General features: G+C 44.3%; 1 protein-coding gene across 2 annotated transcripts; it reads left to right on the forward strand.

Moving 5' to 3' along the window:
* Positions 1-7,728: 7,728 nt before the first annotated feature.
* Positions 7,729-24,992, forward strand: LOC306701200 (nuclear receptor ROR-alpha A-like; the record flags this gene model as incomplete). 2 transcript variants are annotated; one of them, XM_079166456.1, is made up of 11 exons in its annotated part: positions 7,729-7,756; positions 15,430-15,515; positions 17,319-17,460; positions 19,142-19,405; positions 19,492-19,689; positions 21,690-21,811; positions 21,934-22,066; positions 23,128-23,235; positions 23,703-23,813; positions 23,910-24,022; positions 24,825-24,992. In XM_079166456.1, the coding sequence occupies 11 exons, from the start codon at positions 7,729-7,731 to the stop codon at positions 24,990-24,992; spliced, it is 1,473 nt and encodes a 490-aa protein (XP_079022582.1). The 2 variants fall into 2 exon arrangements, with proteins under 2 accessions (XP_079022582.1, XP_079022581.1); XM_079166455.1 differs by having other exon boundaries at positions 19,142-19,401; positions 19,488-19,689.
* Between the last annotated feature and the right edge of the window lie 985 nt (positions 24,993-25,977).

Here is a 25,977-nt window from a genome sequence, read left to right on the forward strand (position 1 = left end):
GAGCACATCGCTTCCTCCCGTCTATTGAGGTCACCTTTCCTTCTTTCGTCTTTAATACGCTGTTTGTATTAAACTCTGTCAGAGACGGTTTGAGGACAAACTGCTGTCAGTCACAATCACTCATACGTTTATTTCCCACGTTGTCCGGTTCGTCCCTTCAGGACTCAGCTGGAGGTAAAACCTCTGTTTAAACTCCTCAGAGCTGGAGTTTACATTTAAACTGGAACAGTTTGTAGATTATTCAACCCTGGGTTTCATTTCCAGCATCAGAACAAACCGTCAGCTGATCTCACATCAGATTCAGGAGTCACAAAGAAACAATGCACACAAGTTGAATAATCTTGAATCAGGACTTTCTGTATTTGGATCCAGAGGCTCCTGTGAAATGTGTCATAAACAGATTTCATCAACATTTCATATCTCGTGCTGCTGTTCATGTTTTCACTCGGCACCTTTGGCACAAACATGAGGTTCTACCTGATAACATATCGAGCTGATAGTTCGACTCAGACCAGACTTTGTATCAGGAACTCAATACTAACGGACTGTGAACAGGATCAGGATACAGGACGCACACACAACGTTTTACTGTTTCTAAAGAGATTCCTGAGTCCAGAGGAGAAACAAGAAATATCATCAGAGACTAAAGTTCTGTTGGCCTCAGGTGACTGGAAGGACTCGACAAGGAGACGCAGCGCTGCATGTCTGCCTCCACAGGCTGTGTGTGTGTGTGTGTGTGTGTGTGTGTGTGTGTGTGTGTGTGTGTGTGTGTGTGATGGCAGACGACCAGATGGCTGATGGGAGGAGACTTGACAGGAGAGGTGATCTGTTCCAGAGGGGGAGAGCTGAATGGAAAGAATATACATAGAACACGTGTTCACCAGGATTTCATCTTTGTTTTAAAAGATCTCATTAAAAAAAATAAACAGACTTTTCATCTGAATCGCTGGCAGAGAGCGGACTAAACGTGATGCTGCGTTCTCTCACTGTGGTGCATAAAACAAACAAACATCATGAAACCCGTTTCACACATGCAGTACGTAACAGCGCTTCTATGGATGTGTAACGGTGACATTCAGACTGTTACACAAATGATCCATCACCGACCAACGCCGGAGCCTCGTGCTGTGCTTCAGGAGAGGAAGGAACCGCTGGTTTGTAGGTTCTAACAGCAAGAAGGAAAGAAACACACGATTACATGAGATATTTAAGAGGCAAACAGGGAAGTCTTACGTCCTGATTTAAATGAACTGACACGTGAATTCACACATAATAGTTTGTTGCCGCTGATAGCACCGTGAATCTGAGTATCACTTGCAACCAGGCGGCAACCTCGGACAAGCTGCATTCTCTCTAATGTCCACCAGGGGGCGACTCCTCTGGTTGTATAGAAGTCTATGAGAAAATGACTCTACTTCTCTCTTGATTTATTACCTCAGTAAACATTGTAAACATGAGTTTATGGTCTCAATCTCTAGTTTCAAGTCTTCTTCAATACAGCATGATGTTCATTTAGTAAATGATGGTCCATTTAGAGTCACACAGACCATAAAGCAGGGGATGCTTTAGGGGCGGGGCTACACAGTGATTGACAGGTCTCTACCAGAGACGTATACGGCGTCTCTACGTCACTCCTCCTCAGTCCAGATATGGTCACTTCCTGTTCACTGGTTGAGAAAATCGACGATTGATGTTTGATTGCAACAATCCATGTAGCAATAAGTATAAATGTTGCCTGAGAGAAAGAAACATGGCGGGCGAGGTGCAGAGGCATAACTCAAAACTTCAAGCAAAGACTTTGAACTTGACAGAGAGGAACCAGATTTGGGATTTAATGTTCCAGTCTGTCAGTAGAAAGGTGCTTCAGTTACAACTCTGTGAAGAACAGAGCTGCCAGCTGAAACACATGGTTTCTATTGTGTCTTCTCAACAACCTAACATGTTGATACATTTATTGTTTCTCTGTATTCATTTTAATATGAAGACCTTCAGTTCAGACTGAACTTGTTAAAAGTGTCACAGACACACACACACACACACACAGACACACACACACACACACACACACACAGACACACACACACACACACACACACACACACACACACACACACACACACACACACACACACACACACACACACACTTTGCTATTTATAATCTGTCGTTGCCAAATTACTTTAGACTCAGCTTCCACCTCGTCCCTGCCGTCAGTATTGATATTCCAAAAACACACAGTTTGCACACGTGTTCAAGCACACACACACACACACACACACACACACACACACACCCACACACAGACACACACACACACACACACACACACACACACACACACACACACACACATACACACAATAAGTGAACTCGGCCAGATGGGCTGAGCGAGCGGACCGTCACTAGAGGAGCGAGTCACCGTGGCCCCGACAGGTTTTGGCCCCGGGACGCCTCCGGCCCCCCGCGGCCTCCTGGAGATCAGCCAGCCGACGAGCTGCGTCTCTCTCTGCTGCAGGACGCTTGAACCCCAAACCACCAGCCGCACGTTCGGACTGACGACGCTCGGAGATGAAGGATGAAGCCGGTCCTTCTCGGTCCTTCTCGGTCCTTCTCGGTCCTTCTCCTCGTGGGTTTTAACAACTTTTTATGAATGTGATGAAATTTCATCATTTCAAACAGCAGGTGTGATGTCACGACACGTACACGATGGAGACGATCAGTTCTTCATGTTTCATTGAGGTCAGAGACCACATGTGAGGGTGTAAAGCAATCAGCCAGATCCCTGTACAACCGGTCTGGAGGTGAACCGGTCCCCTTTGTGTCGGGACAGGAGGTCTGGAGGTGAACCGGCTCCTGAATAAACAACATTAGAGAACAATGTTCTGTTGAGAAAGCTGTATTTTGAGTAACGTTGGTACTCATGGTGGTTTAGGTTTCACTGTGTCTCTCTGTCACAGAAAGCACAAGAACTCCTCCAGAACCTGAAAAACCAGCAGGAACCACCTGATCTGCATCTGAACATCATCTTCTTTGTGTGTTGCAGGTTTGTCATCAGCTGTGAAGAAGACACACACATGTAAGTTCACTGTTTCTCTTTCATACACTAACACTCTGGTGCTGGACTCACTTCCCAGAATCCTCAGCGGTGGTTCAGGCCCTGTGTGGTTGTGTGAGTGAGTGTGTTGAGGTGTGTTCTCTGCCTCTCTACCGTCAGCTGTTCGTATGGATTATCGATGCTTTGACTGGGACTTCTTCTGTTTCTCATGAGAGGAACAGCTGACAGCGAGGTGTTTTTAATCATAACGAGTAATTAAGACTTAATGCCGAGTTGGTGAGACGTGAATTTTCAACGGTCGAAGCCTCACGAACTAAGTTCACTTCTACTGTTTCCATCCCAACTCTTGGTCCCAGGAAGCTTTTAAGGACCTGAAAGAGTCCTTCAGTCCATTGTTATATATATATATATATGTGTGTATATATATATATATATGTGTGTATATATATATATATGTGTATATGTATATATATGTGTATATATGTATATATATGTGTATATATGTATATGCCTGACATCTCTAAAAACGTTGCAAGACGTTTCCAAACAGACGTTATTTGGCGTTATGTATCACATGTTGGTTTCTGTCTCGCCTGAAAACATATAAAAACTTCATCACGTGACACATTATCAGCTTTTATCTTCCCGCCAGCGGCTCTCAGATGCAGATTTTTAAAAGTGGCGGTTGATGCCATGAGGTGGTTTATCATCTCATCAGGATCCTCCTGGACTCCTCCTCCCTTTAGAGGTTCTCAGGGCCCGTCCAACTGGTGCGAGGCCCCGGGGCGAGACCCAGAACACACCGGAGGGGATTATGTATCTGGTCTGTTCTGGGAACGCCTCGGGGGTTCATCAGGAAGACGTCTGTTTAAACCCTCAGTCTGCTCCGCCGGCCCCCCGGAGAAAAGAACTCGACCAATCACAAATGTTCAGCGCCGCAAGCCCCGCCTTTGCCGAACCATAACCAAGTTGAGTTTTGTTGTATTTTTGTGTTTTGTTGAACGCTGCGACTGTAATCCGATATAAACACGCTTCCCCGGAATCATAACCGAAAACGCAGTTTATTTTTATGGGAACGTGATTTTGAGTTTTCACAATCTTCTTGACACGAATACTGAAGCTTCTGGTCATAATCTATACGTTTATATGATAACATTATTAATATATTTTAGTGGACTGAACATGGGTTTATTAAGTAAACTCTACTCAAAAATACTGAAATTATGAATATAAATCACGTGAATATACTTTAACAAATGAAGTCAATTAAAACAGACAGTATATATATATATATATATATATATATATATATATATATATATATATATATATATATATATATATGGAATTAGATACATTTATTTCGTGAAACCACCATAAAGTGAAGTGAATATCAACTAAACGTTGTTTTCAGTGTGTGTCCATCGCTCATCACTTCCTCATCAAAGGTCAGGTTATCTCTGTGTGATCGTATATTATTGATTTATAATAATCTTCAAATCCACGAGCGTCTGAGCTTCTATTCTGTGTTTGCTTGTTTCGCAGCATTGCCGTGTCACTTCCTGTCGTTGGGGGAAAGCAGCAAAGAGCCACGAGAGGTTCAGTAATGTGAAACGTTCCTTCTTGTGATTTTGTGGAGTGACCCTTCAGAGAGTAACGGTGGTCTCAGCTGAACTCAAACACATTCGGCAGATGAGTTTTAAATGCGGTTCTCTGTCTCTGCGGTGCACTGAGTGGATGTTTCCTCTCATTAGAAGCGCTTCTCCAGCGTCTCACCGCAGACTAGATGAGGATGGATGAGTGACGAGGGAGCAGAGAGTCTCTCTCATCAGAGCTGGTGAGGACGGGTAATGAATGTGAGATTCCTTCCCGCGGTCGTCGGCGTGCGTGGGACGATCGCGGGGAGAAAGCGCCGTGGAGGCATTATCCAAACAAGTAATCGGGCCCCCTGTTCTGCCAATTTGGAGGAAGAATGAAGCTCCGGCTGCTCCTCGGGTTCCTCCCTCAGCCGCCCGTTGTCAGGATTAATGGATTCAAACGCAGCTCCGGAGCTCAGCCGGGGATTTGTTTCAAGTGCTGGTGTTGAAGTGTCCTGTTAGCTCCGGCTGCACTTCAGCGCTTTCGCTTTATTTAAAGACTGCACAGACCCACTGCAGCAGCCTGGGAGCTAGAAAGCATTGCTCAAGGGCACTTAGGCAGCATACTGTTCTAGTGCAGGTCAATTAAAGGCACGTAAGATTAAAGTTAAAAACCTTAAAGTTTACGTCAGGAGTCTTTTAACATTGAGTATCCGTCCATTCAAGGTCCAATACGATACTCATGTTGGCTTCAATGATTATTAAAGATGAGATTAAAACAACGACTTCATCTGACAGAAACGTATTCTAACCAGAACCTTCACCCAGGAGACCGCTGTTCGTGTGCTGTGTCATTATGTAGCTTATTTTTAACATTATGCAATTTAACTCACTTCACAAACACACTTATTTTAAGCCAAACTTTGATGTTTTGCTAAACATAACCGAGTACTTTCACTGTGATTTTTGTTTTGTTTTGATTTCCAACGTTAACTACGTGTTTAAAACTGCGATAAAGAAAATACGCTTCCCCCGAAACGTAACCGTAAATGCACTTTAGTTTATATTTTTGAAGACTCAGTGTTGTAGTTTTCACAATCTTCTTGACACAAATACTGAAGGTTCTGGTTCAAAACTGGGTTTATATGCATTAAATATTGATATGATGTGAAAGAAAGTTGAACAGGAGAGTCTGACTCCTTGTTCTTGGTTGAACTTTGGAAAAAGAAGGTAAACTAATTATGCACAGAAACAGAGACTTGGGTGAAGGTCCAGTGTTTGTTTGGCCTGTTCACAAGAGGAAAGTCTCTCCATGTTCACCAAGCGTTACATATCAGTCAGTACGACTACATGACGTACAAACCAAGCAAGAACGGCGTTTTTAATGAACGCAAAATGACTTAAAATTATTATAAATTATTATAAAATATTCAGACAAACGGTTGGTGAGATTTTAACCGGTGATCAGATGAGATCTGGTGGAACACCTGAATGTTTTCTCTCCTCAGAAGTGATTATTAGTTATTGGAATAAAACCTTCAGTTCTCCACTAATAATGAAGGAGAATCTGTGAGTTCGAGCTGAGGAACGAGTCGTTCTCTGCTGATATCTTCAGGTTCTGATGTGATGTTTCTGCTCTGTGGCTCTGTGGTTTTTTGGTGTCGCTCTCTTCCTCGTTGGTTATTTTTTCATACATTTTTTCTCTTTGCCGTCTGCATCGTGCCTCCTTCCTTCCTCCCTCTTCACGCCTTCTTCTTTCCTTTGAACTGTTTGTTTTGTGATGAAAGGAGGCGGCACAAGCAGCTCGCGTGTTGTTGTCTTTGAGTTTTTATGTCCGTCGTGATGCTGCTCACTTTGTCCTGGTGAGGAAAAGTGATTTATTTTTTGTAACCTTTGTTTGGTTGGTTTTGTAACAACACATGAGGCTGAGAGACATAATAATAATAATAATAATAATAATAATAATATTAATCATAATAATAATAATAATGTGCTGATTTGTTTCTGGAGACAAAGAAATGGGAATATTTTAAGAAATGCAAAGGAGAAGTTGAGAATATTTGAGAAAGTCAGACATTCACCCAAAGACGTCTGCGTCCATGTGGACACCAACCCACCACGGCTGAAATAAACCAAACACACATTCATACAGCAGTATGATCCACAAATAAAGAGGTTTAGCTGTGAGATAATGGCATTAAACGAATAAAAATGGATGCCGAATTAACTATATAATGAAGCCAATCTGTAAAAAAGTCTGAATTAATATTTTCTCAGGTCTGTCAGCAGAATTAAAAGCAAACAACTTTTAAAATGTTTACTTTCTGAATGGAGTTTGGCTCTATCGGTGCTAGCTTACGCTAACATTGTAGCAGCCACAGACAGATACAATGTCGTTTATTTCTTCCTGTTCTTATTCAACGACGTCAGTGACGATCAGAAGGAGAATCTAAGCTTTCATCACAGCTTCTTAAACATCTGAAAAGACAAATCCCGGTCTCATAATAACAATATTGTTTATTATGAGAACATTAGTGAGTTTCTGGATCATGAAAAAGAGATTATTTGTTGACTGGGAGGAGTCTCTGCTGGTTGTCGGACAATGTTAGCAAAGACACGAGAGTAATGAATACATTCATAATAATAATATTAATATTGTTAATAATAATACACTTCTATGCATCACTTCTCAAAACAAAGGTAGAAACAGCTTTACGTGGTCGAACTGGTTAAAAAGTGATTAAAACACTTCAGGACTGTAAATAACTAGAATTAATTAATGATCATATAAATTATATTATGGCGATTGATATCAACATTTTCATGTGACTTTCCCCAAGAAAACAAATAAGCATATAAACATGAAAAATGGAAAGAAATGTTGAAATGTTCCTTGAATTTGCGTTTGAGACATCCTCTCTCTTCTGATTGGCTGTCAGCCGTGTCAGTCAGAGGGGCGGGGCATGGTGGGGGGGTGCTGATGTCACGGTCACATGGATCCTCATGTGGTGCAGAAAGCAGCCGAGGATGTCAGAGCTGAGAGAGAGCTGCTGCTGATCACACGCTGCTGATCCTCCATAAGTCTGGATTATAAATATGTATTTTGTGATTTCTGCCATGAAAGGTAAGAGTGTGTGTGTGTGTGTGTGTGTGTGTGTGAGGATCCTGATGCTTTCATGTTCATTATCTGTATGGTTTCATTCTGACTTCACAGTTTCTTAACTTTTCTTTCTTTGTTGCTCTTGAAGTTCCATCAAAGATGTTTTTTATTTTTCATTTTTCTGTCTGAGAAGATGCTCCACTGTGTCTCAGTTTGTCCTCAAAGCGTCTCTGAATGTGTGTGTGTGTGTGTGTGTTAGTTTCAGAGGGATTAACCGATCTGTGTGTGTGTGTGTGTGTGTGTGTGTGTGTCAGTGTTTAATTGTGTACATGTGTGTATTTTTCTGTTTACTGTGGAGTCTAGAAACTGGACTCCTTCACTCACCGTGTCAATGCTATTCTGGGGACTGTCAGTCAGACGGATCAAGTGTGATATGAGATATGAGGTATGATGTGTTAGGTATGAGGTATGAGGTATGAGGTATGAGGTGTGAGGTATGAGGTATGAGGTATGATGTGTTAGGTATGAGATATGAGATATGAGGTATGAGGTGTGAGGTATGAGGTATGAGGTGTGAGGTATGAGGTATGAGGTATGAGGTGTGAGCTATGAGGTGTGATGTATGAGGTATGATGTATGGGGTGTGAGGTATGAGGTGTGATGTATGAGGTATGAGGTATGAGGTGTGAGGTATGAGGTATGAGGTGTGAGGTATGAGGTATGAGATATGAGGTGTGATGTGTGAGATATGAGGTGTGAGGTGTGATGTATGAGGTGTGATGTATGAGGTATGAGGTGTGAGGTGTGAGGTGTGAGGTGTGAGGTATGAGGTATGAGGTATGAGGTATGAGGTATGAGATGTGAGGTATGAGGTATGAGGTATGAGGTGTGAGGTATGAGATGTGAGGTATGAGGTGTGAGGTATGAGGTGTGAGGTATGAGGTATGAGGTGTGAGGTATGAGGTATGAGATATGAGGTGTGATGTGTGAGATATGAGGTGTGAGGTGTGAGGTGTGATGTATGAGGTGTGAGGTATGAGGTATGAGGTGTGAGGTGTGAGGTGTGAGGTGTGAGGTGTGAGGTGTGAGGTGTGAGGTGTGAGGTATGAGATGTGAGGTATGAGGTGTGAGGTATGAGGTATGAGGTATGAGGTATGAGATATGAGATATGAGGTATGAGATATGAGCTATGAGGTGTGAGATGTGAGGTATGAGGTATGAGGTATGAGGTATGAGGCGTGAGGTGTGAGGTGTGAGGTATGAGGTATGAGGTGTGAGGTGTGAGGTATGAGGTATGAAGTGTGAGGTATGAGGTATGAGGTATGAGGTATGAGATATGAGATATGAGGTGTGATGTATGAGGTGTGAGGTATGAGGTATGAGGTGTGAGATGTGAGGTATGAGGTATGAGGTATGAGGTATGAGGTATGAGGTATGAGATGTGAGGTATGAGGTATGAGGTATGAGATGTGAGGTATGAGGTATGAGGTATGAGGTATGAGGTATGAGATGTGAGGTATGAGGTATGAGGTATGAGATGTGAGGTATGAGGTATGAGGTATGAGATATGATGTATGAGGTGTGATGTGTGAGGTATGAGGTATGATGTATGAGGTGTGAGGTGTGAGGTATGAGAGGAGCTGAGGTGAGTGTGTGGAGGACGATGGGCTTCAATGAAACAGTGTGACAGCTTGAGTCAGTGGCCGTCTGAGGTTTTACTCCTTTAAAGGGTTTAAAACTCTTTAATGCACAAACGCTCCTCAATGTATTTAGAATAAACTGATTCAAAGAGAATTAATCATCAGTTATGTTTTAATTCTGCAACACTTTGATCCAGACTGAAATACCTCAGCAGCTATTGGACGACGTTTTAGAAAGACATTCATGATCCCCAGAGGAAGAATCCTGCTGGCTTTTTAACTCAGCTCCACCAGGAGGTTGATGCTAGACATGTAATGCACTTCCATGAACTTTGGTTCAGATATTAAATCAATTGTAATACATTTGGATGAAAAAACAACCTCAACATGATGTTTTTATTGTGAAGAAGCTGTTCAGAACGAGCTTGAATTAGAAAGTTCAGTTAAGCTCACAGGCAAAAAGTCTCCGTATTATGTATATATACATATATACATGTAAATACATGTAAATACATGTATATATATATATATATATATGTACGTGTATACGCTGTGATGAAGCCAGAGAGTCAGAGGTGTTTGCTGCAGTAGGACTGCCCTCCGCTGGAGGAACCTCAGCAGAGCCTCCTGGTTCTCTCACCGCGTGTTGCCATGTTCTGGATATGACTTTTATTAATTGTAGTTCTTTTGATGAATTGTAGGGGAGCTTGTTTCCACTGCTTTGGTCTCTGGAACCAGATGAGTTCTTTTCTCCTCTGCTGGGTTTTGTCTTCGTAATGTGAAGAGAACCGAGAGAAGAGTGACAGATTTACACTCCATCGTTGTTCTAAATCTCACATTGGCCTTTAAATGGGGGAAAATATGTGACTTTGAAATCCTGTGTCTGAAACATCATTAAATATTTGAGCTTCACAGATAATTCTTCCCTCAGACGACGTCTCAGTGAGGAGGCGCTTTATCTTTCAGATCTTTCTTATAATCCATCAGCACCTCTGACAGGAAGCCAAACTTGACTTTGTGTCGGAGCGTTGTGAGGACGAGTTAGTGCCGACATGTTTAAAAGAGAATGAAGCTTCGCTATATCTGTCCTGACTTTAATGCCCTTCACTTTAACGCCGTGTGTGTGTTTCTCTTCGAGCAAGAAACACTCACACACTGTTCAAATCTGTATTTTCCAGGCTGTCTGTGTGTGTTAATATGTGTGTGTGTGTGTTAATATGTGTGTGTGTGTGTGTGTTTAAATCTGCTCCAGCTTCAGTCTGTGAGAAAGCGCCGCAGGAGGCGTTTAGCCAGCCTGTTATGTCACAGGATTACAACAGCCAGGAGATTATTTAACTGTTCTCTGCAGGGGGGGGGCACATCACTGGTGACATCACTGGTGACATCACCGGTGACATCACTTCTCCCCTGAAGCGACGGCTAAAAAAAACGACGAGCATCAGTCTGCTTCTACCCGTCACGTGACCTCACGAGAGGCTGATGAGCCACGTGTGGAGGGTGTCGGGGGGGTCAGACGAGACCTCCTGACCCGAGCAGGTGGAGTCCAGGAGGCGGAGCTTAGGGTCTGGACTACGGGGTCAGGAGAGAGCAGGCTGTCCACCGGCCTGCTGGGGACCAATCAGCTACCAGCTTCAGAGACGGGAAAACGTGCTCGGTACCAGACCTCCTGTGGACTAGAGAACCAGAGGAGACACACATCATGCATTCTTCATCTTCCTCTTCTCCGGATCAACAATGAGGAGGAGGAGGAGAAAAATGATTTAGTTCATCGTATTCAAAACAAAGTCTGTTCCTGCCACTTCCACCGGCATCCAAACAGGAAGTCAGTGGGGAAGTAGTTAAGCCCCGCCTCTTGCTGCTGGCTGGATCAACCATGCTTTGTGATTGGATGCCTGGGCCTCAGCAGGGTCTCCCAGAGGTCTCTCTCCAGCTCTCCTTGATTAAACCCAGAGGCGTTCCCAGAAAGACCAGATATAAAACCCCTCCAAGCATGGTCTGGGTCTAGCCCTGGGTCTAGCCCAGAAAGACCTGAGCTGGTCTCTTTGAAACCTGAAGGATCAGCGTCTCTACGCCGAGGTCTCTCTCCTCCCTCGATGTCTAAGACGAAGTGTGAGGGACTGAACGTAGACGGTCCGGTTCAACATCTGTATTCACCTTCACTGAAGAAGACCAAGAGAAACACCAACTCCCTGAAGCCAAAGACTCAACAGAGTGAATCCTGAAAACTTCATAAACACAAATGAAAAACTAGAATCAGACGACAAATAACCAAACGTCGTGTTTCAAAGGCTCGGTGGCTGAACCTCCTCTTTGATCCGGATCTCTTTCTGTGAAACTTCCAGATAATTTATCCATCGGGGACTTGTTTTGTCCCGAGCAGTAACATTCCGGAGTAAACACGATAAACCGGCGGTGGCTCTATTGAAATCCTTCCCGGCTCATTAGCCGCCACGTGGCGCCGCCGCACCGCTAATTACACAAACCACACACACACACACACACAGTGGTATCTATGCAGGGAGCGTCTGCAGCGTCCACGGGGGAAACTCGGCGAGGTTCAAGTCTTCATACGGAGCTCTGAATTTAATTACACATGCAGAATATGGTGTTTCTATCACCACACAGAGGTTTCTTTGTGTCTGCAGATGATTTGAACCCAGATTATATGACATTCTTTAACTGTTCTGAATGAGACTAAATGTAAATCTCACATTGTGGAGATCACCGTGCTGACTCAGCGAAGCTTCGTCTGTGTGCCGCCGTATGTTCCGCCCGTTATTACGTCCACTCTGAGGTTACGTGGAGGAGATTAAATAACCTGCTGGCAGCGTCTGAGTGGGCCCACGAGCAAGGCACTTCATGATAACAGCAGACTCCCTCAAAAGAGCCACGAGTTCACTTTGTTCCAAACTATGAAGAAAAGTCTGTGTTCTCCTAAACAACCTGAACATGAACTCACTGCAAAGAAAAGAGAAGAAGGATTGAACATGTTGTCCAACTGCTCCGTTAAAACAGCAGGAACCAGGAACCAGGAACAAGGAACCAGGAACCAGGAACCAGGAATCAGGAATCAGGAACCAGGAACCAGGAATCAGGAATCAGGAATCAGGAATAAGGAATCAGGAATCAGGAATCAGGAACCAGGAACCAGGAACCAGGAACCAGGAATCAGGAATCAGGAATCAGGAATCAGGAACCAGGAACCAGGAATAAGGAACCAGGAATCAGGGCCGGTGACTTTAAAAGAAACAAAGCACAAACACAGAAGATGTTTGTGTTTGTGTATAAATATCTGCTGCTCTCACAGCGGCTCTAATATCAGGCGGCGGCTTTGTTCAACGTCCTCTTTGATGTTGAAATGTAGAATTCAGACGGGATTAACGCTCAGAGAGCTAATTACTGCGGCACAGACGCCGTGTGTGTGTGTGTGTGTGTGTGTGTGTGTGTGTGTGGTTTCAGTGTTGGTTCGTATATGAAACGTCATTCGTTGTTGACTTTGAAACATTTGATCGACATGCTTCAGTTCAATATGAACAAACTTTATTGATATATTTCACACGCGGAGCCAAAGTACATTTGGTTAATTTTATTTAATTTAATGAATTAAAGAGAGGTGACGCGCAAGTAGCTGGATTAGCTTTGGGACAGAGTCAAGCTAACAGTTTCCACCTGTTTCCAGTCTGTACAGCTGATAGCTAAAGCTATGCTAACCAGCTGATAGCTAAAGCTATGCTAGCCAGCTGATAGCTAAAGCTATGCTAACCAGCTGCTGGCTTGTTTGAATCTCCTGAAATTCAAATATCTCTGTTTTTTTACGTGCAAATAAAAACAATCCAACCAAACGGATGAGAACGTTAACGTTGGCTTACGTTAGTTAAACGCTGTTTTCAGCGTTACGTCATATTTACTTCTTACGAAGGCGCTTTATGAAACGGTGAGGTCACCACGTGTTGTGGTGTTCGATGCCATGGTAACAACCATAAACAGACAGATGGTCCATTCAATCCACAGCAGCCTCTGAGAACCTGATGCTGTAAGAGATGCTGCTGTTTTTAAAGGGACATCTGTGACGAGTGTTGAGGCTGAAACTGGTGGAGGAAGCGCAAGGCCGCTGCTGTGTTTACTTCTTTCTGCGCAGGCGCATCATAAAGTAACTCGATCCGGTCCAAATTCAAAACAGTATTTAATTAAACAATGACGACTGTAAACTGATGATGACAATTATAATCTATAATACACTATCGATAGTATGCATCTCGAGAGCAGAGACCACGTGCAACTCCCCTCACAGGCCCGACCAAGTCGGATCCTGCAAAGCGAACTACCATGGCCCGGCGCACGTCCTCGCAAACAGTCCTTTTATGTCCTTTGATGGTCGGAAAGTGTCCGAAATCTGTCGTAAAACACAAAGGCCGTCTTCTGGGGTCAGTGATTGGCTTCCAATCGCTCTGACGCCTCCTTCATCGATCCGCTGCTCATCTCAATGGCTGGACCCCTTGTGACATCACCTCTGACATCACCTCTGACCTGCCCTCTGTCCTGCGGCCGCATGGTGTTTACCCAGGAGTCCTCTCTGTTTTATGACCGTCTGCTTCCTCATCAGTTGTCTCCGGTTCTCCTCCTCCTTCCTTGGCCATTTGTCCAGCACCTCTGTGTCCCCTTTGATGTCTCTTCCTCATGGCTCAGAACCCCCTAACTATGTGACTGTACTTTGGTTCAACACTTCCAATGATTATGTTAAAAGACTCCTACAAGTAAACTTATTGCAAACATATAATATCTTCTATAAGTAAACATCCTGTAAACCTATATTACATTCCATAAGTAAATATATTGTGACTCTTAACATAATTTACATTCTCATCATTGTGACAATTTCATTCACCACTAGGGGTGCTATAAATTCTACTAAATAATGCTTTTAATTCTTAAATTCTCCACACGAGTAACACACACACACACACACACACACACACACACACACACACACACACACACACACACACACACACACACACACACACACACACACACACATGAAATATTCGTATTCTTTCTTACTAAGGATAATTCACAATGCTGACGTGATATTGTCTGAACGTGCATCTGTTACGGATCTAAACCTGGACGTTCTGTTTAAAGATGGATATTACGGAGCGGAAGGTTGTTGGCATTGAGGCGATGACATCAGCAGATTTATTTAATATAGAGATGAACGGAGCAGATTAATAAACCAGACGTGAACTCTTATATTGTTTCTGTGCTGCAGACAAACAGCTGGAACGTCTTTCACTCTGTGTCTCAAGAAGATACTACATCTTGTGTGTGTGTGTGTGTGTGTGTGTGTGTGTGTGTGCACACTTACATAACTTCCCTCTGCTAAATATAAGAGCTCAGAGCAGAGCTGTCAGTCTGTTTCGAGCTGCTGAGTGTATAAATACACACAGTGTGTTTTCAGATCCTTCACTTCTGAACCGATCCGTTAACTGAAACAGAGTGAAGTCATTGTATTGATATGAATATTTATATAAGTAAGAAATGACAAAGACGTGTTTTAAAAGTGGAAGAATTACATTATTTATGACTTTAATAATAATTATCCTCATCTGTTCACTTCCTGTTTTCTACAAAGAGTCCTTGTTGTTTCCTGTTAAAGCATGACCACCATCATTCCATAACCGTAATGTTTATTATTGTGACCCAAATAACTTCTCCCTCAACTTAAGAGAAACCTTAATGACAGCAAACAGTGTGAAACCCCACAGACGCTGTTTGTGCATCAAACGTCTCGTCAGAGTGAAAACACAAAACCAACATTTGAACCCTCAACACAGTTTATTGTGACGTTGGTGTCGCTTGAATCATCACACGTGAACACCGTGAGAAACTATTGTTGGTTGTATTTTCATATTTTATTAATGAAGAGTCTTTAAATCAGAAACTTGATCCTCTTCATGTCATCGAGTAGCGATCAGACGATCGTGTCCGTCTTTCTGACGGATGCTTTGTGGATGTGAGCGTGACGTGCTGACGGTTCTTCTCCGTGTGTGTCTGCAGCTCAGATTGAAATCATTCCCTGTAAGATCTGTGGAGATAAATCATCAGGAATCCACTACGGGGTGATCACCTGCGAGGGCTGTAAGGTAAGCGTTCCTCATTTCTGGTTCACTTTGATGCTGTCCTTCTTAGAATGAATGTTGTTGATGTTACTTCACATTGTTGGAGACACGATGAGTTCGTTCCAGCTGATTTGGACAGAAACATGTCGTCTGAATGGATCTACTGAGCTAAACGACAACACGAGTAGTTTTCAGGTTCACTGTAAACATCCAGAAATTAATAATCAATAATTCAGGAAATAATAACATATTAAAAAATTCCAATCAACCCAGACGTCTTTCAACCGTCACGTCACAGTAACGGTGCATCAGATGGTGACGTTCATGTTTTAAACTCTACACGGTCACATTTCAAATCAAGTTGTCTTCATATTTGCCGATTTTTACGCCTCGTCCAATGCCAACGTTTGATTGTGAGCAGAATGTGAAGCACGTCTGACTTTCATGGGATTTAGTCACCACACCTTTCCGACCAGTCGTCCCTAATTATCGCCGCCTTTAAACACGATCATTTACAATAATGTTTGAATCCTCTTGATTGCTTATCCATCTAAGCCCGACCGTACAGAGTGTCGTACGATGCACTTTTCAGGAACGAATATAATGAATCTTACACACGTTATATACCTGATTACCTGGGCTACAAGATCATGTAAGCCATTTTTACATGCTCCAAACACAATTCTACACAACTAAAACAAACAACTATAAGAATTACCAAAATATCAGTCATATTTCGCCATGAGTGAACCGACTCCGCGCTCCGTTCGCAGCTACCAAGAGAAAGCTAAATGCTAACAAGGAAAACCCAGATACCAGAAAGCAAGCCAATTATACACAGATTCCGAAGATATCTTCAATATTTCTCTCCGTGAAACCATTACCGAGATATGAGTCAACAAACACCAGAACCAGGAACCGCTTTATCGATTATTATGAGAAACGCGCCTCATCGGTTCAACGGATGTCCTGTTTGTCTCTGAACTGTTTCCGTGGGTTTTATCTAAACCAGGGGACCAGGGGGGAGGATTTGACTTTCGGCGTATCGGTTTTTACGCTTCACGAGAGACGGCGCGTTTTTAAAAAATAGGGTTAGGGTTCAAGAGGATTTATTAAGTAACTATAAAAATGTTTTAACATTGTCATTGTTTGTTTTTGTCTTAATTGTATTTTAAAGTTCTTTGTAAAGCACTTTGCTTAACATTTTGTTGTTAAATGTGCTAAAGGTATTAATTCAACTTGATTTAAAGTTACAATCTTGAATATCTCAGTTTCGTTCTCTTTAGCGACACCTGTGGTGACAAGCGGTCATTGCAGGTGGTTCCTGTGGTCCGTCGGCAGTCTTGAGTCTCATTAAACAGGATCAGAGGGAAACATTTGACGCTGGGTTTTGGACCATCAGTCACAACCGTTTGGCACAGAAACGCTTCTCCCGGTTAGAACGCTTCCCCAGACAAGCATGTGTGTGCAGCTACAGCAGCTGCTGCTGGCAGCCGGAGGCTCATCTCACAGCCAACGAGCAGCTGATGGAGATTTATCTGTGTACAAACACAAGAGTGAGAGAGAGAGAGAGAGAGAGAGAGAGAGAGAGAGAGAGAGAGAGAGAGAGAGAGAGAGAGAGGGAGAGAGAGAGAGAGAGAGAGAGGCTGATGGGAGACTGGAGATCTTTTTTAGGGAGATGGTAGAAAAGAGGCGGGAAAAGTGAAGTCACATAACATCCGTCAAAAAAGCCGTAATATCTTTTTAAACGTGACACGCTGTGTCACTGACTGACTGAACTCTGTATCTAAGAATAACAGCTGTTAAATATAACTTCCTGTCTCTCAGGGCTTCTTCAGGCGGAGTCAGCAGAGTAACGCCGCCTACTCGTGTCCTCGGCAGAAGAACTGTGTGATCGACCGAACCAGCCGCAACCGCTGCCAACACTGCCGTCTGCAGAAATGTCTCACTGTGGGCATGTCCCGAGACGGTGAGACACACACACACACACACACACACACACTCACACACGCACACTCACACACGCACACACACACACGCACACACACACACGCACACACGCTCACATACACACACGCTCACACACACAAACACACGCACGCACACACACACACGCAGACACACACACGCTCACACACACAAACACACGCACACACGCACACACGCTCACATACACACACGCTCACACACACAAACACACGAACGCACACACACACACGCAGACACACACACGCTCACACACACAAACACACGCACACACGCACACACGCTCACATACACACACGCTCACACACACAAACACACGAACGCACACACACACACGCAGACACACACACGCTCACACACACACACACACGCACACACGCACACACGCTCACATACACACACGCTCACACACACAAACACACGAACGCACACACACACACGCAGACACACACACGCTCACACACACAAACACACGCACGCACACACACACACGCAGACACACACACGCTCACATACACACACGCACGCACACACACACGCTCACACACACACACACACACACACCCACACACACGCACACACTCACACACACCATTACACGTCTACTAAGCCAACAGTGCACTGTCGCGCTACCCTAGTCAACAGGGAACTTGTGTTTCTGGTCATTTTAAAAATACATACACACGCACACGCACACACACACACACGCACACACGCACACACACACACACACACTCACACACGCACACACACACACGCACACACACACACGCACACACGCTCACATACACACACGCTCACACACACAAACACACGCACGCACACACACACACGCAGACACACACACGCTCACATACACACACGCACGCACACACACACGCTCACACACACACACACCCACACACACGCACACACTCACACACACCATTACACGTCTACTAAGCCAACAGTGCACTGTCGCGCTACCCTAGTCAACAGGGAACTTGTGTTTCTGGTCATTTTAAAAATACATACACACGCACACGCACACACACACACACACACGCACACACACACACACACACACGCTCACCTGCAGAAACATCTGGCGGTCAGCATTTTGCTAGACGGCAGAGCAGGAGTCTGTCTCTCTGCACCATGTTGTCTGTGGTCCTGTTCAGTGTTAATACAGTCACGTGCTCGATGAAGACTTGATATCTGTGTCACTTCTTTATGTTTGATGGACACGTTATGAGACAATGTTCTCACCACGTCTCCTCCACAGGAACAAGACACAGACCGGATATCTGTTTAGACTCTTTGTGGTTGTTTTGTGTCTCTCTGTGGTTCCTCTATGTCTCTTTGTAGCCATTGTGTGTCCCTTTGTAGTGTGTGTGTCTCTTTGTTTTGGTCATTTTTAGTCATTTTGTCCCTTTTTGGTTATTTCTTTGAGTCACTCTCAGGTCTGTTCGTGTCTCTTTGAGTGACATTGGAGCCTGTTCAGTGTGTGTGACCAGATATCAGATATAAATCAGCGTCCAGCTGTCGACTCTGAGTCCTGACCTTGAGGGTGACCTTGTTACACTCTTCACTCTCTGCTCGACTGAGCTTGGTGTTATCACCTCTGAACTCGTCCCTCCTGACTTAATGTGTTCTTGTTCGCCTCTCTTCTACTTCAATCACAGCTGTAAAGTTTGGTCGCATGTCCAAGAAGCAGCGGGACAGTTTGCATGCTGAGGTGCAGAAGCACCGCCTCCAGCAGCAGCAGCAGCAGCAGCAGCAGCAGCAGCAGGGTCCCGTCCTCCTGTCCCACCCCAGCCTCGGCACCCCGTCCCTGGGCGAGGCCGAGCCGCTGTCCCCTCACTTCGGCCTCACGGAGCTGCCGGACGAGCTGGGAGGCTACATGGAACAGAACTCTCCTGAAGGAGGATCAGTATCGTCCAAGGTCTGTGGTTTTGACTTTTCAGAGGGGCAAAAACACTAATCGCCAAATGCTTCTATGATCTATAAGACCTTCTCTTCCACAAACAGGCAGACTCTGGAGGAGGAGGAGAGAGAGGAGAAGGCCGTGGGTTCTACCTGGACATCCAGTCGTCCCCGGATCAGTCTGGACTCGATATTAACGGCATCAAACCGGAGCCTCTGTGCGACTACGGATCCAACGGCGACTTCTTCCCATATTGCTCCTTCGGCGACGGAGACGCGTCGCCCACATTGTCCATGGCTGAACTCGGTAAGACAAAGGAAACAGAAGATGAACCGTCGTGGTGTCACGGACCGTCAATCCGTGATCCGTCCTGACCCCTCACGGTTCTCACCACAGATTAATGACGCTAACGTTAACCATCACAGTGTCAATAAAGTTTCACTGACTCAGTAGAACACGTGTTTCTATTCTCTGATCTCTGATCATGTTTCATTGTAAACAACCAATCAGAGGAGAGCTAGTAACGTTAGCAGCACCGCTAACGGCTAACCAACAGAGGTTCACTTCAGTTACATCACGATGCCTTCAGGCTCTGCTCAGTGAACACGAGTACTGGCTGAAGGTACATTAAAACGTTATCATGATGTGTTCACATGTAGTCTGTAAAATGTAGTTACGTATAAGAACTAAGAGTTTAACTCTAATTCCATCACATAAATGTCTGGGCATGGAGCGTCTAACAAAGAGATACAATATTGCATTTGGGTTCGATTTTGACCTTTTTTGTTTGTTTTTTCTCCAAGTTCCCAAACGTTCAGTGCTAAATAATCAGAATACTCATTTAAGCTAAAGATCGTTTGTCTCACTAGACAATAACTTCATAACTGAACAAGATCCACGTCCGATGCTCTGGTTCAGAATCCACTTCTGGCGCCGTGTGAGGAGAAGACACAAAGAGAGAAGCTCCACCGTACGGAGGAAGGTTGTAGAAAGCTGGAGGGAAACAAACAGAGAAGATGAGGAAATATCTTGAAAGAAGGGAAGAAAAGAAGAGCTAGTGAGACAAAAGAGAGAGAGAGAGAGAGAACTGTGGGGGCAAACAGAGACGGAGAGGTGGTTTAAAATAGCAGGAGGTTGGAGACTCGTCTTCAGAGCTCATTAAAACCTCTGTGTGGTAATTAGCTGTCTGTTAATTAGGGCCAAGTGGGACGAGGAGGCCACTCGATGGGGGAAATCATCTCCTCCTCCTCTCTGGAGATTTCTCTTTTATTCTTCTTCTTTCTTTGACCAAAAGAAAACGAGCTGACTGATATTTCTGCACCTTGTTTTGATCTCTGGAGTTATTCCGTCTTCATTCATTCATTCTGGAACAATCAATCAATCTGTAACGTTTCTCTTTTTAGGCTTTTGTTTCGCAAACATTTTGTTGACGCCGTTTTATATAGAATAAATAGATTTGGTTCATTCTGTGCCACATGTCTTTGGTTATTTGCGGTAGATTTTTATTTTTAAGGTGAAGTCCCGCCCTCCTCGGCCTCTGGTTGGCTCGGACTTGTTGCCTTCTTTGCAGAAGGTTTATTGCTGATGAAGATGATCGGTGGAAGGTTGTTGATGATTTCAGCTCAGATGTGGATGTTTTCCCGATTATGGGAGAAAGATCTTTATTTAAATGCTGCATGTTGCCTCTATGGATGGAATAACATTACAGATGTGTCGGGATTTATGGTTTGATATGGCATCATAATTAAACTTAATGTTGACCTTAATGGTGATGTGGACACTGATTAATAAAAACATTTAAAACTTCATATCAGAGGTTTCATAGTGCAGATTGTTTTTGAATCTTTTAGGAAGCCTCAGAGTGTGAGGTCGTGGCTAGTTCCTGGAGGCAGTAATAATAATAATATAACTTTATGTATACAGACCTTTAAAAACAGTTTACAAAGTGCTTTGACAGACAAAGCAGCAAAAACAAGACGATAATAAAAAGAACAGAAAGCTCAGTGAGACAGTCGGTATGATACAAATAAACTAATAAATAAGATAATAAGTGAGTAACAGCTGGAGTAGAAACACATTCATGGATCCGTTTCCTGAAATCAGCTGGTTTACAGAAGCCGCTCAAGATGACAGGAACTGTTCCGGCAGACTTCTGTGGCTGAAATGCATTGCAAAGCAAAACTATGAGGTTTGATGGTACATTTTTACGTTGGAACAGGAAGTGTTTGCATCAGTGCCGTTTATTCCTCGTGGCCCCTGACGGACCTCGTGGGTGAACCCGGGCTCAGCGTCTCGTTCTGTTGCAGATCACCTGGCTCAGACCATCTCAAAGTCTCACCTGGAGACGTGTCAGTACCTGAGGGAGGAGCTGCAGCAGATGAGCTGGCAGAACTTCCTGCAGGATGAGGTGGAGAGCTACCAGAGCAAGGTGAGTCCACCTCCTTTACCTCTATTATACTAGAACCCCGGCGTACCTGTGCACATATACCTTTTGTGTTTATTAGTGTTGAAAACAACAGTTTCTTTTCTTTATCTCTTCCCGCTCTGCAGCCGCGGGAGGTGATGTGGCAGCTGTGTGCCGTAAAGATCACAGAGGCCATTCAGTACGTGGTGGAGTTCGCCAAACGCATCGACGGCTTCATGGACCTCTGTCAGAACGACCAGATCGTGCTGCTGAAAGCCGGTGAGAGAGACCGCCGAGTCGGCTGCTTTTTTTGTTCTTATCGTCAGCAAAACCTCATGTTTAAAACCAACAGAGAACGTTTACACCAACAAGTGCTGTGTGTGTCAAAGCCAGGTGTCTCATAGAGCTCCATTAAAACCAGGAGACAAAGCTTCACGTGTTAAAGCTGCATTCTCTCTAGTGTCCACCAGGGGGCGACTCCTCTGGTTGTATAGAAGTCTATGAGAAAATGACTCTACTTCTCTCTTGATTTATTACCTCAGTAAACATTGTAAACATGAGTTTATGGTCTCAATCTCTAGTTTCAAGTCTTCTTCAATACAGCATGATGTTCATTTAGTAACTGATGGTCCATTTAGAGTCACACAGACCATAAAGCAGGGGATGCTTTAGGGGCGGGGCTACACAGTGATTGACAGGTCTCTACCAGAGACGTATACGGCGTCTCTACGTCACTCCTTCATCACCATCATCATCCCACCGTAGTTTAGTCTGACTCAATGTCACATACAAATACTCACTCGTGCCCCAATTGTAGATTAATCCGCCGCTGAAAATAGTCCCAAAAAATATTTCCTCCTGTTTTATGAAGTTAGCGAGTCTGAAAATAAACTATTTATTTGTGAGGTGTTTAAAGATTCTTCAGTAGGAAGCAGTGAGCAAGGAGCCACAGACCGGAAATCAGGAAGTATTGAGAAAAAATACCACGTTGTTGGTTTTGATCTTTTTTATGAGATTTATGGACAAAAAGAACAGAGATGAATGTGGTCTGCTATTTAACACTGAACTTCTGAATATTCAAAATGAAAGGTTCATTTGTAAACAGTGTTTCCTGTCTGACTTTGTTCCTATTAGCTTCTTTTACAGAAGCAGGTTTTCAGTTTTCATAGTTTTAAAGTCAATTATTCTTCCGGACGCGCTGACATTATTTTATTTTTTTTTTTTTAAATGATGTTGTTATTGAATCCAAGCACACAGAACGCAGTGACAGGACGTCTATTTTTATGAATTTCTATTAAAATGAACAGATTCATTAACCATCTCCACGGTTCTGCCGCCAGGCTCTCTGGAGGTCGTCTTGGTCCGGATGTGTCGGCTGTTCGACTCTCAGAACGACACCGTCTACTTCGACGGGAAGTTTGCGGGTCCGGACGTCTTCAGAGCTCTGGGTGAGTTCTTCTTCTCACTCCTCACGTAACTGTCACAATAAACTGAGCAACATCTCCTCCTGCATCACACGATGGGCTGTGTGTGTTGTGGAGCCCCCTGTGGGTCACACGGTGGAAAGACATTCTAGGAATGAACCAAGTCAATGGATCAGTAAGTGATCACATGGTTTAGGGGGACATTGTGAAGTTAGGCCTCTAGAATATGCACCCGACGCTCAGAATACATATCTATATATATATAAATATAAACAGTATATGTACTAATGTTCACTCACAGTTAATCAGACCTTTAACACAGATTTCCACATTCAAATGAATTGCATGAAAAGACAATGCTCCTTTAGCTTACGTTAGCTCAACAGATTGCATTGTGGTCCTCAGCTCTGTTGTACATTTCTGTACTAAATGTCACGCTGCATCAGACGTCACTACGTTAGGAAGTTACCGTTGTTACCGTGTGTTTCCAGGTTGTGATGACTTGATCACGTCGGTGTTTGACTTCGCTAAAGGAATGTGTTCTCTGCGTCTGTCGGAGGACGAGCTCGCTCTGTTCTCAGCGTTCATTCTTCTTTCTGCAGGTGAGTCTCTCTTCTCTTCAAAGCTTTTATCGTCTCGACTCGTTCTGCAGCTTTAAATACTCGAGTTCAGCGGCTGAAGTAGTTTTTTCCCTACAGACCGGTCGTGGCTGCAGGAGAAGCTGCAGGTGGAGAAGCTGCAGCAGAAGACTCAGCTGGCTCTGCAACACGTCCTGCAGAAGAACCAGAGAGAAGACGGAGCGCTAAACAAGGTAACCACACACACACACACACACACACACACAAACACCAGAACCAGAACCAGAACCTCAAACTGATTCTGAAGAAGTGATGAGCAGACGAAAAGTCTTCACTAAGCCCCTCAATAATAATGACAGCTTTGACCAGTTTGAACCTTCTCTACAGTTTGATCAGAAATGGCCTCACGTCGCCCTCGTGTGGTGAGACGGTGAACGACAACATCTACAAATACAAACTTTCATATTGAAACCAAACAGTTTGATACAGAAACAATAGTACAATATGAATCTTTTATACACACATGAAACTGATTTCTATGCTTGTGAGGACCTGGTCCTGATCTTAACTTTAGTCTAAAGGAGACCTGAACCCTGAATGAGACCAGTTCACTCACAGTTCTCTCTTCCTCACCGACGTGTAATAGTTCTTCTCCTCTCCTTTCCTCTTTGTCTATTTCCTCCTCCTCTTCTTTCCCATGCTTCTTCCTCCTTTCTTGTCCTCCCTCGTCTCCTCCTCTGTTCTCTCCACACCTCTCCTCCCCTCCTTTCCTTGTCTTCTCTCTCCTCGTCTCCTCCCCTCTCCTGTCCTCCCCTCCCCCCTGGTCTCCACCCTTATCCGCTCCACACCTTTCCTCCCCTCCTCTCCTTGTCTCCTCTCTCCTCTTCTCCCCCCTGGTCTCCACCCCTGTCCTCTCCACATCTCTCCTCCCCTCCTCTCCTCCTCTCCCCCCCTCTCCTTGTCTCCTCTCTCCTCCCCTCCTCTCCTCTCCTTGTCTCCTCTCTCCTCCTCTCCCCCCTGTCCTCCCCCCCTCAGCTCAGGTGTAAGGTGTCAGCGTTGCGTTCGCTGTGCAGTCGACACACAGAGAAGCTGTCAGCGTTCAGAGCGGTGTACCCCGACACGGTGAGGACCCACTTCCCTCCTCTCTATAAGGAGCTGTTCGGGGCCGACCTGGAGCTCCTGACTCTGCAGAGCGACGACTAAACCCGGACCGGAAGCTCCGCGCAGCTGGGCTGCCAGAACCGGACGGACCAGGTCCAGTTTAAAGCGGCCATGGAGAACGGGACTCTGCACTTCTCAGAGTCCGCAAAAACACGGCAGATTTTAACTCCTCAGTTTGTCATTTTTCTCCTCCTCCTCCTCCTCTTCCTCCTTCTCCTTTGGCTCTGGGTTTGGATGCAGTGAGGAATCGGAAGGTCTCCCTTCATCTGCATCAACCCACATCTCGTGTCCCCGGATCTTGGATCTGGATTCCTCTCTGACTTTAAAAACACACCTTCAGTATTCACACTGAAAACTTGCTTCTGTTTGTCTCTGGACCGTCATCCGATCATCACACACAGAAAATACATTTATTATAGAAGAACACACAGCTAATATAGCTCACCGGGCTAGCTAGCTCGGCCGCTAACCAGAAGCAGTTTTATAAAACCGGATGGTGCAACAAGCTAACAGCTTCCATTGTTTTTTGAACTTTGCAGCTCTCCTTAATCTCAAAGGTTAGCGCTGATCAGGCAGTTTACACTCGTGCAATGGTGAGATTTTTGTTATAAATGGATGCATCATCTGTATCATCTTTTATCTCTTTTTATGGCTGCACTGAATCATGTTACACACAATTTAGACACGTTTCTTTCAAAATTCAGATTATCGGTCTTTGGAAACTTCTCTTTTTGTTGTGGGTGTTAAGTTTGTGAGCTTGGATTGAGCCGCTGCATCAAAGTTTAAAGAAAACAGGGTCTGTGAATACTTTGGTCATTCAGGTGAGGACAAGAAATGAGTCCATGCGTGATGAATCTTTCTCAGAACGGGGCCATCTTTAATGGTTGTTGTCCGATCGATCAAATCGACCCTTCACTAAATCCCGCCCTTTGAATGCAGACCGGCCAATCACAGCGTAGCATCTTTTTCTTCAGGCTGGTTTTAGTGGATTTTGGAGCTCGTCGTTAAACGTTTTGTAGTGATACTC

Source organism: Pholis gunnellus (assembly GCF_910591455.1).
Source record: "Pholis gunnellus genome assembly, chromosome: 1".
In the NCBI taxonomy this organism is placed as follows: Eukaryota; Metazoa; Chordata; class Actinopteri; order Perciformes; family Pholidae; genus Pholis; species Pholis gunnellus.